Source organism: Netta rufina (assembly GCF_964035555.1).
Source record: "Netta rufina genome assembly, chromosome: 1".
NCBI lineage: Eukaryota > Metazoa > Chordata > Aves > Anseriformes > Anatidae > Netta > Netta rufina.
In genome coordinates this window covers 31807664-31822316 of record NC_140123.1, presented here as the reverse complement: position 1 = coordinate 31822316, position 14653 = coordinate 31807664, and the positions used below count along the sequence as shown (strand labels likewise).

At 36.8% G+C, this 14653-nt stretch overlaps 1 protein-coding gene across 2 annotated transcripts in view; it reads left to right on the top strand.

Moving 5' to 3' along the window:
* DGKH (diacylglycerol kinase eta) overlaps positions 1–12911 on the top strand; it is a 163918-nt gene extending 151007 nt beyond the window's left edge. The window contains exons 28-31 of one of the 2 annotated variants that reach the window (XM_084292183.1): positions 4079–4198; positions 4520–4628; positions 6069–6199; positions 12125–12911. In XM_084292183.1, coding sequence (XP_084148309.1) covers positions 4079–4198; positions 4520–4628; positions 6069–6199; positions 12125–12214 — 450 coding nt within the window. In that variant the 3' untranslated portion in view covers positions 12215–12911. The remainder of the gene's footprint in view (positions 1–4078; positions 4199–4519; positions 4629–6068; positions 6200–12124) is intronic. The other variant, XM_084292184.1, reaches the window with a different exon arrangement.
* The last annotated feature ends 1742 nt before the right edge of the window (positions 12912–14653 follow it).

The following is a 14653-nucleotide window of genomic DNA, read 5'->3' as shown; positions in this document are numbered from 1 at the left end:
ATATTGAAGGGGAGGCTGTGCCAATGCTAATTACTGTGGGATAATCACCTCTTTTGACCAGTTTTGCTCTCCTGGTTTGCCAGGGCACACTGCTGGCTTATGTTAAGCCAACTGGCGACCAGCAGCCCCAGCTCCCTTTCTGCACAACTACTTTCCAGCCACACATCTCCCAGTCTGTGCCTATGTCCAGCATTAGTCTGTCCCTGGTGCAGAATCTCACATTTTCCAATCATAGAATCATTAGGGTTGGAAAAGACCTCCAAGATCATCTTCCTACTTTGCCAAACGATGCCATTGATGATTGTACAATGTTCCAGTCTGTCTAGATCCCTCTGCAAGGTCTCTTGTCTGTCCAGAGAGTCAAGAGCACCTCCTCATTTAATAAAATAGTTAAAGATTAGGCTTATATGATCTACTTTATGAAGTTTTAAAAGGGAAAAATATTCATTAATTGATTTTGTTCAAGACATGGGAAAAATACCTACTGGCGTTTTTCTTTTCTTTTTTTTTTTTTTTTTTTTCCTCCAGATGGCTATTACTAATCCCCCATTTGAGGTTGAGTGAGGAATTGATAGAGAAAATTGTTTAATTTTTAAAATAGTTTGGGAAGAGGAATTAGAGGAAAAGGTTTACGTTGCTGATGCAATACTAGAACTAGTGTAATTTATCAAGGCAATCTAGGCATAATGTTATTATGGAAACTTTCCAACTGAAACATTACCTCTCATTGTGCTCTCATTGTGTCGTTGAGCTGATCCAGTGTTCAAACTCCTAAACTTAATTTGATTCATTTGTCTGTGTCTGATTTTTGCATATTTTATTTCTGTTTCTCATTATGGTCTATGCATATGTCTTCATGGGTCTACATAAAATATATTTATTTAATAAAAAGGTTGTTTGGAAGTTACCTAGGTATCTTCCAGAAATGTGCATTACGCTCATTTGACAGCATTCTTTTATTTCATTACTTTTCTTACTCAGAATAGTATTCCACAGTTACAATAACAAGGCACCATTGCAGCCTTATTGGCACATATTTTATAAATGCAAAAGCTACGTGTATGTTGGTTCCTCACTTTGATTAGAAACAGATGAAGTGTAAGGTGTTGCTTGATCTGGCTTCTGCTGTTCTATCAAACACTGTTCTCCAGTCTTTCTCCCGTGACAAAGATAGACATTTTTTCTTTAATATCTTACTTTTTTTTTTTTTTTTTTTTTTCAATAATCCCCTACCCTCTCATCTGTGATCAAAGCTCCCTATAGCTGTCAATTGATGCCTCCCTTGCATATGCTACTTGGTAAGCTTTTTCTCTGGATGCTGTTTACCAGCTCTGAGTATTTCCATTATAAGGAGACAAGAAATGTAAATGCATATACAAGGAGACTGATTCTTGCCACCTCCTGTAAGATAACATTAACCAATTTCATATGACAGTATTAGCTGTGTGACATCAAAGGGTGAATTAGATATAAATACCATTTTTAGGTAAATGAAAAGATGGGACAACGAAGGTGATTTGTGGAATCTCACAGATAGTTATAGCTGAAATACGGTTTGGAAAAAAAAAAAAAAAAAAATGTAGTTATGTTTCGTGCAGATATTTACCAAATTATTAGAATGTCTTGGGTTGGAAGGGACCTTAAAGATCATCTAGTTCCAACCCCTCTACCATGATGGGGATACCACCCACGACATTAGGTTGCCCAGAGTCTTATCGAACTTGGCCTTAAGCAATTTCAGGGATGGGGCATCCACAACTTCTCTGGACAACCTGTTCCAGTGCCTCACCATTCCCTGAGTGAAGACTTCCCTCCTAATATCTAATCTAAATCTCCCATCTTTTCATTTAAAACCATTCCCCCTTTTCCTGTCATTGTCTGCTTAACATTGTCTGCCTGTCACCCATGTGATAAAGATACTAAAAAGCACCGGTCCTAAGACAGCCCCCTGAGGGATACCACTCATCACTGGCCTCCACCTGGGCATTGAGCTGTTGACTGCATCTCTGACTGCAGCCATTCAGCCTATTCCTTGTCCACCCTTCAAATCCATATCTCACCAATTTAGAGAAAAGGATGTCATATTGGTACCAGCTCAAAGACTTTAAAGAACTCCAGGTAGATGAATGCACTGTTTCACTTTTTACTTTTTCAAAAGCGTTTCCAATTTGGAACAGAGCACTATTTTACATTATACTAAGGGATAAGTACAACATTCATTTCAGTTGAATGAAAGGATCTGAACTCACTGAAATCAAATATCATCACGTGAAAAATTTTATTTGGGAAGAAACTGAAAAATCCTTTACTTCAAACATCTAAAACATCTTTAAACATCTTTAAACTTGGATATAAGAAGCTTTTCCTAGCAGGAGAATTTACCCTAAATTTGATGACTCCTTTACCAGAATTGCACTGTATTTCTAATGAATAAACTTTCTCACCATCGACTGAGGGTTTCTTGGTCCTAAGCAAAACATTTCCCTTTGAGAATCAAGCAATTAGATAAGTGCTTATTGAGAGAGAGCTTCAGTCATTTATATAAAAATACAAGACTTCATAAACAATTTTTAAAAAATGAAAACACAAGAAAATTTGTAACTTCTTCAAAGACAAACGGATCATCCTCAAAATTATCTAAACATTCAAATTGAAAAAATGTAAGGCAAAAGAAAGATCAGTCTACTTATAGGGATTGAATTCTCTCCCTGAGTTCTGTGGACTTTAGAAGAAAAAAGAACACTGTAGCAAGAAGGAGCTAATATTTCCAATATAACTATACTGAAGAGTGATATCTTACTAATGATGGTCTCCGCTCTGAAAAGTGGTAATATATGCAAGCTATTGAAGAAAAAAAAAAGTTTCTGTTAGGTAGGATAAATTAGTGGGGACTTGTAATTTATCTCCAAAAACCTAAGAAGTCAAAATCTTTTTCCAGCACTGGAGATCAAAGATGCTCTTAAAAATCCATTTTAAAAATGGATTCGTTTGTACATAACTTCATTAGATCTTTTCAAAAAGATATTCTGAACTGCTTTGGGCCTACTTTTACTTCAAAGAGAAAAAATGGATGTTCAGATTGCTTACTCAGTGATTCCAATCAAGTTGTTCCAGTATTCAACACTTTATCTCAAAATGGGGCCTCAGCAACCCCAGATAAGCCCAAAACAGCTTAGTGTTGGATGAGCTGTTTGCCTTACCCTTTCCACACAAATTTCACTTACACAACAGCTGCAGAATGTGGTTTTCTGACCGAGATTCAGAGGAAAACTGATATATCCATAGGATTCTCAAAGTGTTGATAGAGCCAAATTCCTATAGGTCAGTAAGTCCCAAGCTTTTTATACTTTCATTTCCTCTTTGGCCTTCACTTTGGCTTTTTGTCTCCCCTTGGTAGGCTGCAGTCCCATTCCCCTTCCATGCCTGTTGCCCGTTCTTTCACACCTTCAGCCAGCAGTAGTGGCTGAAGTGGCTCCATGTCTCACCTATTAAGAAGGGATAGTTCAGATCTCATATCACCAGTGGAATGCCTTTGCGAATGGGATGTCTTTGGGAATGGAATGCCTTGGAAATCCATTCCATGAGATTCTTGAGTGTCTTAGAGATCCATGGCACAAGATCCATTTCTTCTTACCTGACCACGTAAGAGTGTTCTATCATATGAAGAAATCTACAAATAATAACTTGGGCTTACTACCATCTACTCATTTTTTATTTTTTTAACATCACATTTCATACAAAGACTTTCCAGGCTATTGTCCTTCTGGTCAGCTTTTTACTCCCTTGTGCTAGAAGCTACCATTTCCATTGTTGTGTTCTGGTGTCGGTGTTATCAGATAACTTTTGTTCTGTGAAGACTCACGAACGTGGCAAATGGGTCTATACTAAATGTAGCATCAGGGTGGTCTGAAATGCCTCTGAAGGAAAATTTAAGTTGGTAAGACATGTTTTCACATTTTTCTTTTACATTTGCTGCAATGTAGTAATCTGTTTGTGTGTAGTAACAACATATTCTGATATAAAAAGTTATATGGTAACAAATCTTAAAGTACTATTTTTCTGGCCTATTTATAAACAGCAGTTAGAAGCTCCCCACGAAGAGCTGCTGTCTGATGCTTTGCACAGCGTGGAGACAGAGTTGAGAAAACTTGCTGAGATACCTTGGCTTTATTATGTTTTTCAACCTAATGATGATGAGGTGAGTTTGATTAATACTTTCTGTTTCTAATTAAACTTTATTTTTAAGAGTAAGTTAGACTCATAATGTGGAGAGGCAATTTCAGTAATGATGCTAGATCATTTCTGTCTTCTGTGAGCAAGCCCAGAGCTTAGGGCATTTTTTTTTTGTATTCTGTTCCCTCTTACGAACTGAAAAGGCTTCAAATGTTTATTTAGCAAATGAAACTAGTATGGAGTTAAATCCTTACATAATTCTTTGCAGAAGTAAAACCATCTCAAGTGTGTAATTTAAGTGTTGTTTTCTGTTAATTAAAGGTAACTATGTTTTTCTTTCATCCAGGATCCTCCTTTGGATTATGCTAAAAGAAACAACAGAAGTACAGTGTTTCGCATAGTGCCAAAGTTTAAAAAAGAAAAAATTCAGAAGCATAAGACCAGCCCTCAGCCTGGTATGTGTTTTGAAATTACAAGAAAAATAATAACATTTGGGGAAAATGTGATTTTGTGTTTGTTTGTGGGTTGGTTGGTTCTTTTGTTTGTTTGTTTCATATTTTTAGTGAGAGTTGAAATTATGTGCTCTACCTAAGCGTAAAGTCCTGACCCTGATAAATTGAGAGGCAACTGAACTAACTGGCGTCTTTAGTAGGATGAACATTCCTTCAATGCATTTAGAAAGTATTCAGTAGGACCCCATGACTTCCAGGTGAACCAAAGAACTACTGCAAAAATATTTAGATAGCTACTGTTTTATCACGAAACAGGACCCATGTCATTGCTGGTGGTTGCAGTTGATTAACTCATAGCAATATAAGCCATATGTAGACCCACAATTTCCCTGTGAAGCTCCAATTCAGGTTTTTCAGGTTAGTTTCAGGAGCTGTGCAATACCTTTATCACACTGGTTTAATTAACCAGTTAGTCTTAAATTTCAGGTGGTTTTCAAGTTCAGCGATTTAGGCAAGTCAAACAAAAAGCCATGATAGTCAATATTGATCTTTTAATTAGTAGAATTTGAACAAACTCCACTCTCCTCTCTTCCCACCATTATCCATGAAGTTACTTCCTTAATATTATGTCCAGGAGTTAATCAGTGATCAGATGGCCCTAAAACTGTTCCTACATCTTTGTGTTTTTAATGTTTTTAATCTGCAAAATTTTGCCATTGTTGACTAGACTTTAGTTTCAGATTAGACTTCAGATTGACTTCACTTTAAAACTAAAGCAGCATTGAACAAAGTTGCAAAATTATAGCAATAAGTAGCATAGCTTTTTTTTTTTTTCAATAAATGTGCTTTTATTAGGACTAATGTGGGCAACTAACCTTAGAGAACAATGTTTTACAGAGAGCTTATTAATGACCCATGTAACACAATAGTTTAAAGAATACTTGTAGCATTAATTAATACTAGAAATTGTTGATTAAAACTGGACTTGCTTGCTGCCATTGCTATATCTGAGGTATGGTTTATATATTAATTTTACATGTTGATTAGTTTTGAAGGCTTCTCCTCTTCCTGGATGACTACTAATAAATTAATGGTATAAAGCAGAACATTAGACTTTGCGTCACTGATCCTAAGATTGTTTAATGCGAATTTGTTGGGACATGAGGTTTTAAAGGCTTTACTGAAGAAACTGTAGTAAAGCTGAAAGCATGGCTGCAAAGCAAAGAACCCCAACTTTGTTTAGATACTTTCTCATGTTAACTGCTAACCTGTAACCTGCATGTATAAAGGAAATTGTCGTTTTTTCTGGAAATGACACCTCTAACCTTTCCCTTTGCTAGCACGGCAATTCTACTCTGTTTTCCACTCTCTTTGGCCTAACCTTTGCTTGTAATGCATTTGAGCATGTAGAAATTAAGGGGGTTTTGCTCTTAACTTTGGTAGTTCAAAAATGGGGCACAGATGAAGTTGCTGCTTGGCTGGATCTGCTCAGTTTGGGAGAGTACAAAGAAATCTTCATCAGCCATGACATCCGAGGCTCTGAGCTTTTACATCTGGAAAGGCGAGATCTTAAGGTATTTCCTTTGTGCTACTTTTCTGCTATTGACCATTTTCTTTGACAAAACAACAACCAACTTTTCTTCTTTCCCTGCACTTGTTATGTGCTTGTAGCTTGGCTTACACTGTGCAAATATGCAATAAACTAATATGCGCTGTCCTTTGGCCTGAATTTCTTAAGTGCTGAATTGTACTCGCTACCAAGAATATCTGTGTTATCAGAAATTTCCTTTTTTGCACCTTATGTAGAATGATAGCATTATAGTTTATGTCAGAAGGCATAGGAAAAGCATGTTTGATATCTTACTGACATCAGCGTAATATAATGTTATCTTCAAGAGATCACTGTTTCCATTAAACAGGATCAGTGTGGATCAGTTTATTAAGCTGGTGATAATAATCTTGAATATATCTCCCACGAAGGTCAGCAGCTGCAAGCAGCTCACCTGCTTCCAGTGATCTGTTGTATGTATACTGGATAAAGTTGATGTGAGAGAGATGAGCAGCTTAATAAACTGTGGTGTTGGACTTGAATGGTATTGGTGTTTTTATGTCAAAGTAGACTTTCGCAGTAGCTTTTCTCATCCTCAGCTGATCTCTGCCTGATTTTAACTATATAGACTTAAAAAAGAACATTTTATTTTGTCTTTCTGACCGTCTCAAATATCCTAAAACTTCCTTCCTCTGAGTTCAGATTGGTAAGTTTTGCAGGGAGAAATGTTACGTAGCAGTCTGAGGCTGTTACTTGAGCTTGCTGGTCTTTTTCAAGAATGACTTAAGTGCATCCATTATATGTAATAGAGGCTACATCTTTGGGGATTCATTACATTAGTTTTTCCAGGAACTCAGTAGTAATGAGTTCTTGATAATGTGTTTTGCAACTGCTTTTAGCACATAAGAGAGGAAATAGGATATTATATAAATTGCAAACATTTATGTTTAGAGTGCAAGTCATTGCTGTAGTCACAGTGCAGTAGTCTCCTGATATGGGCAATACTTTCATATACATGTGCCATTTTTCATAAAGTTTCTTATGTAGTTTGAAATCCTGACACTATAATGTAGTGCTTATGTTGTGTGACTTTTGCAGTAGACTGTAGCTGCTCAAGATAGTTGCATCTGATAGGATGTCTTTAGCTGTTGCCTGTTATTTTACCCTTTTGATATTAGATCACCTAAGCTTCTCTCCATGGAAGTTAATTTCCTTTCTTTCAGGATAGTACAGTCCCTCCATGAACAAAACTGTCCAAGCAACCCACCACAATGTTCCAGTGATGGATATTACAAGTTCTTGTTCTCAATGGTCACTGAACAAATGTAAAGCTTGACTGGGAGATTCTGCAAAATACAATGCAAAGTTTTACTAAAATGTTAAGGAATCTTCATAAAAATGAGATACCAAATTTGTTGGGATAAGTAGAATGGTTCAGCTGAAAGGGACCTACAAAGATCATCAACTGCCAGAAATGTTGGGTAAGACCATTGTCAAACTAGGCATGGTTTCAGGCCCCTAATAGGTACCAATCTGACTACATACCCAGAAGACTGGCACTTCAACCAAGTAAATAACAGCAGCAGAGTAATCATCAACCTGTTCTCTCTGTTACTAAGACAGATGAGGATTCAGCGGAAGTGAAACCCCATCACAAAGGCTAACACCCTGAAATTTGTCTTAGAGTCTACACAGAGAAAGACTTCTACTGTCTTGAATAATTTAAGCAGGATTTAAGTTGCTGTGCATATCTGGGCAAGTGGAAGTCTTGCACTAAAATTGTCCCTTCTGCTTGTTATCAGAGCTGGAAACTTCCAAAGTAGTACTTTTTGTAAGGTAGGCCAAGCTTTTGGCCAAGCATGGCTTGCACTCTGTGGAGCAACATTAAATTTAAATAGCAGAGTTGAGCACTCATCTTGCTCATTACATCTGGGGCCTGATCTCTGCAGGTAGCTAATTAAGGATGTCTCAGGGACCCTGCAGTTTTCTGCCCAGTGACCTGAGCTGGTGTCAAGATGTATAATGTGATACCTAGAAAATTAGGAACATATCACAAGCTGCCCTGCTGATTTGTACTCTGGCTATTGAGATGTGCAGATGAGTCTTCAGTGCTTCTGTGAGCGATAGTCTGTCTACTGCTTCTCCTCTAGTGCAAGACTTGTGCTTCCTGCCAAACTAAATGGCATAGTCATTGATTCACAGTCTCTTAATCCATGTGCTATAGTTACCTCTATGACCTCTCAGGTGTACAACAGGAAAAATAGTTGCCCATTTTCAGTCCTGTGATTTTCTGATTTTAATCGAATCCTCTGGGCCCGCTTTTTTATGGTCAAAAGTAGAGATAAAAAGCAGTAAGGAGAAGGTTTTGATGAAACTCATGCAGCACTCCAGGTGGGGCCTCAGGAGGGCAGAGCAGAGGGGCACAATCCCCTCCCTGCCCTGCTGCCCACCCCTCTGGGGGTGCAGCCCAGGACGCAGTTGGCCTGCTGGGCTGCAGGCACACACTGCTGGCTGCTGTCCAGCTTTTTGGCCACCATAGCATCCAAGTCCTTCTCCTCAGGGCTGTTCTCAGTGAGCTCTTCTCCCAGTCTGTGCTCATGGCTGGGATTGCCCTGACCCAGATGCAGCACCTGGCACTTGCCCTTGTAGAGCCTCATTAGGTTCACATATGGTGAGTCAAGATCCCTGGAGGTCTTTAGAAGACATTTAGATGTAAAGCTTAGTGATATGGTTTAGTGAAGGACTTGTTAGTGTTAGGTCAGAGGTTGGACTAGATGATCTTGGAGGTCTCTTCCAACCTAGACGATTCTGTGATTCTGTATGCATGTAACATGGCAATAATTAGAACTGCAACACATTTGGTAGGATTAGGGTGACATCTCCTTAGAGCTCCAGAGCAACCTTGGTTTCCTTGAAGGTTTTCCACATCTCTTGCCAGCTTAAGGAGGAGTGAGTGTTAAGCTGAAGTCTCTGCTGAGGACTGGCATTTCATCTCTGTCTTTGGTAGTAGTGCATTTTGGAAAAGTTCTTGTATGGAAATTGGTTTGTAAGATTTGCTAGACTTCAGACATGCATGATTTCTTTTGACACTGGGAACACAAGTAAGGTAGGTTTCTGATCTGGAAGATACAGGATTTTTTTTATAAATTGCTTGGTTGTTTTACGCTCTTCATACATTTTAGCAAAATCTGTGGGCAAACTTGGAATGAATGTATTGTTGGCTAAGCAGATGGGGCTAATTACAGTTGGGTAATGCAGATGAAGAATTCCTGAAAGTTGTTGCAAGAATTTTCATCAGCTTCTTCTTGTCCTATTTTATTTTATTTTATTTTATTTTATTTATTTTTTTTTTTTTTTGAGTCATATCTGCCAGAGGCATAAAAATGGTAAAGTTTGTAGGGAGAGCGTAAGGAGAGGTGACCCTGTAGTTTTAAGGCCATAGCTGGGGAAAAAAGTCTGTTTTCTTCCTCAAACTCTGGCTAGAGTCTTGACTTCAAAGCTGAGATTTTGGAGATAATTTTGAGAATGATGGCTGCTGAGGCAGACCCATCATCAGTCTGAGATGAGAGAACTTCTGCAAACGTTCCTGCATCAGTAGTAAACTGGGAATACTAGATAATATCTACTGCCAGGAATGTATAACATTGATTTCCTTCAATCCAGGCTGTTACACAAGCATCGATTTTTATTTATTTATTTATTTATTTATTTATTGTGTAGCAGGATTTAACAAAAGGGTCCCCAGAATTGCAATAAGTCTCTTAAGACTTGTTGGTCTCAGCTACGTTATAGCAATGTCATTCAGGATGGAATTGATACTAACATTTCTTGTCTCTGTAATGTCAGAGCGTTGATGATAAGTTATAAAAGTTGCTGGGAAAAATGGCTAAGGTTTTTGGGACTTGAATAATATTCTTTCTTTGTTGTTTGTTTTCTGAAAAATCTGGAAGTTCTTAACCTTTAACACATGTGGTTTCTCATGGTTTGGAAAGTATCATACAGGTTTTTCTTTAGATAGAATTTCTGCCACAGAGCAACTGGGATATTTCAGTAGTTTCAATAGTCATGAATAATTTTGTTTAATTGGAAAATTAAGTTTGACATAAGTAAGAAAAGATTTTTCTACTCCAAATCTATAATGAAAATGGTTAATATCATTGTTGGATAATTTTAACCAGTTTGCCCACATCTTAACTTAAAAATTGGTATTACTTTTAATTTAATTTAATTTAATTTTAGCTTAGGTGACCACTCATTAGTGGAAACAAGATATAAATGGATGTGATGTGGAAAAATCTTTTTTTTTTTTTTTTTTCTTCTGATAGGTTTATGAATAGCACTTGGTTTGGGGACTTTCTTGAGTACATTGTGAACTCTTAAAAGCTGACATGTACATTCCAAAGTTCTGTAATGGATAGTGAAGTATTGTCGGTTTTCTACTAAAAAACAGCCCCCTCCCCCTTTTTTTTTTTAATACTTTCTGGCATAACAAGAATTCAATCTTGACTCTGAAAATTAATCCATCTGTTCAATCCATGAATTTACTCTAAAATAATTCATGCCCATCTTACCAACCTTCTTGTTTTGGAGAAATGCTAAATGAATTTCATATTAACACTTTCAAATAATATGCAGTGCAGATTTTTTTAGGTTTCTGTGGCTGTAGAAAGGTAGATGTAGCCTTTGTGTAAAGTGTGCACAGAATGATATATATGGTTTCATTTTTCAATCTGTATAAAAATAATTATTTCAAGCTGCTTAATTCCACTCTTTTCTATGTCTTCATAATGGAACATTTTCCTACTAAAATGAAAGGATTTTTATTCCAAAGGAATAGATAGTGAATTTTGCTAAGACTTTTATTTAATCACAATGTATTTATATAATGTTTATTTTACAAAGGACTACTATTTGAGTATGCCACTTGCTCAGCATGAACAACACAAGGATTTTAGAGTTTTTTCAAAGCTGTATTTTACAGATAACAGAAGATTTCCACCAAACTGAGATGAAAATTCATTAGTGCATTTGGGGATCATTAGCACAGCTGGGCATCCCATTCTGTTCCTCTGACCATTGGACCAGTAAAAATTGAAAAAGGGTGTTGTTAAAGCTGTTATTAATGCTGGAAGAGTTTTGCTGCAAAAATTTATTGTCTGTTGTCACTCATACAGAGATGGGTTCAAAAAAAAACAATATTAGAAATATTTCAACTGATATGATTGCTTCAGTGGTGGCTACAAAGAGATTTGTATTTCTGCTTTTTATATTTTCCTTTGGGATGTGACTGACATCTCTCTGAGAATATTTATCCCAGCTCTCTAGTTATCGTGGATATCCACATCAGGAGACAACCTTTTTAGAATGAAAACCAAACACTTACATTTTCTATTGCTCTCTAAAGGGAAGTTGTCCTACATGCCTGTAGATGTCATTTCCACTTTCCGTGGAGAAACTGGGGATGTGTTGCTTGTTGATTAAGACAGGCATCATAGGGCCACAGATCAAGTGACATTGCTGGACAGCTCTAATCCATCACATCCTACTGAGCATTTGATTGCTGTATTAGAGAGGAGGGGGAGATTGTTCTTTTTCTTCAGAAACTGTGAAAGGTTATGTACTTAGAAGTCAAGCAAAAGATGTTTTTGAAAGATATTGCAGTGCTTTGGGTTATGATTGTTGCAGGTAAGTATTTTTCCATCTGCCAGACAGAGATTCATTGTATGCTCTAAGCAGTTGTTTTTGTTGGATTGTTTTTGTTAAGCAACACTTGCTAGTGCCATAGAATCTTTTCCAGTTAATGTTGATTGCAGTTAGCACATTTCTAGACATCTGTTGCATGGCTAGATTGTAATTGTTGACTTTTTTTCATTTTTGTAAATAAACTTTCTTCTTTTTCTTTTTTTCTCTCTTTCTCTTTCTTTTTTTTTTTTCTTATTAATTTCTGTAGGACCTGGGGATAACGAAAGTGGGTCATATGAAGCGAATTCTCCAGGGAATTAAAGAGCTCAGCAAGAACACCCCTTTGTCTGACGTGTAATTATGCTGGTACTCTCCTGAGAGAGAGAGGGAAAGTTGCTGGAGAAGCAGAGCTGTTGCAGGCACTTAGCTGTCTTTGTATACTGTATGGAAGAATAAGCACTGGTGTATTTGTACAGGCTAGTGTCTCTGAATGCTTGTATGGTGAAGAGCTTGTTGCAAGAGCATAAAAGGATTTGTGCCAAAAAAAAAAAAAAAAAAAAAAAAAGGAAAAAAAGGAAAAGGTTACACGTTCCATGAAGGCATTTTCTTCGTGTTCAAATTTGGCCAGTTCAGATAAGCACATTTTGGTAAATCAGCTGGTTGACGGTGAACTGCACTGACTGGAAATATAATCGAGAAATGATCGCTTTGCTTACATGCAGCTCAGTATGCCTCTCTTTCCGACGCAGCAAGATGCCACCGGACAGCATGAGGTTGTCTGGTAGTCCTTTCCAGGCATGGCTTCCGTAAAACCTCCCGTGCAGGAGACTGAGAGGTGGCCGCTTTCGAGGTTCAACACGCGAGTCTAGCAGTGCCTCAGGTACCTCACACTCACGGGCCACGCAGGACGGGGAAAGATACCTTGTTATACCATGAATGCAAACTATAATGCATGGTGTGCCTGCCTGAATTGTCTGTCGTTCCGTTGCATGACACTTCTGATACTTTAAACACTTGAACAACTTTTATATCGGTTTGAATGAGATTTAATTTATTACTACTTGAGTGTCCTTTTTTTGGTTTCAGGCACTTTTCTATTCTTCAGTGTTGTGTTATTCCTAAATGTGTTCTATGGCAAAGGATGTGTGGGTGTGGAAACTTAGCATTTGTGCCATATTCAGCAAATTATATGCATTATATATGATTGAAACACTGTACAGTTAGATTTTTAAATATACCATGTACAGAAGGTGTATCAGGTAACTAATTTATGAGTATTTTTGAAAGACCGGTACCTCACAAAAATATCAATTGGCTTCCTGCATGGAAAATTATAAAGAATTTTCTCATGGTGCATTTTAATGTAGTTATTCAGTTATCTTAAACATCTGTAGCTTATTTGAACTTGTAGGAACTAATGGTTTTATTTATTCTATTGTTCTAAAAGCAGGTTGAAAGATTAATGAAAATTTTTATGGGAAAATTTAAAGTATTTATCATAAGTAAGAAAAGTGTTAAAATGTAGCATCTGATTTGATTTTTGTGGGGTAAAAGCTTTTACTCATTACTAATTTACTATTAATTTAAAAATTTCTATGTATGCATTTCTTTACAAAGACATCAATTTGTTTCTTGTCAGCACTCCTACATCAGTAGATCATAAAAAAAATATTAAAAAAACTCTAAAGTTTTACGCTATGCATGCAAAGATGAATCACATGCAAGCCAATAATCTATGAGTGTAAACAGGTTAAAAAATGAAAACCATCTTTGTTTAGCAATTGCATTAGACTAGAGTTTATAAGGTTATTTACAGTTTACTTAAACAAAACATAGCTTCATAATTGAATTTCCTGGTTAATTTCTCACAAAGTATTAATCCAGTAGAAAAATAATGTGCTTTATATTTTATATAAATATGAAATATATCTAGGGGTTAAGACACAAAAAAACTACTTAAATGTTTGAGATGAGATGAAAATGCATCACATGCCAGAGAACTTGCCCAGAACCTGTCTCCTTGCTGTTCTGATCAATGTGGCATTCCCACCAGAAGAACACTTTGACTTAGGCTTTATCAAGTATCTTTGTCAATTCTTACAGGTTAAGGAGTATGCTAATATGTATTTCTATTTTCCTAGTAGACAATAGAGTAAGGTTTCATTTGTTTGGTCAAAAGCTTTTCCCCATTTAAAGGGGACAACGTCAAGTACCGCATCCTGGTTTTGTCATCCTTTTCTCATGAGGATGGTGGGAATCATCCCTTGGAAAATCAGATGTGTTCCCTTCATTGTTTTATCACAAGAAATGTTAAAAAGCAGTAAAACAGGCTTTGTTTATATCCAGTTACAGTACTATGTGCTCCTGCTGTAGGTAAACCAGCACCACTCTGGGAGCTTTGTGGACATAATCGATTGTTCTGGTCAACAAACAAAAGTAAAGGGCTATGTTCCATTAGGTTTTCAGTAAAAAACAACACAAAAGCTGCTTGCCAAGTGACATTATTTTCATGCTGTTGTATTAAAAGCATATGTAAACAATGGAAAGTTATGCAAACAATGGAAAGTTATATATTTTTAATGTACTTGACGTTGACCCCTTTAATGATGTTCAGATGGCATCTGTCAAGTCTTCACAAGTTGTATTTCTTTTTCTCTCTCTCTTTTTTTTTTTCCCTGTAAGCTGTGCTATATTTTAATGTGCAGCAGCATTCTAATATGTCAATGTTATGGTAGACTATGGAGTTAGTATTCCTGGTGAAGTCAAGGACGTAATTCATGAACGAACTTCCTTTGCT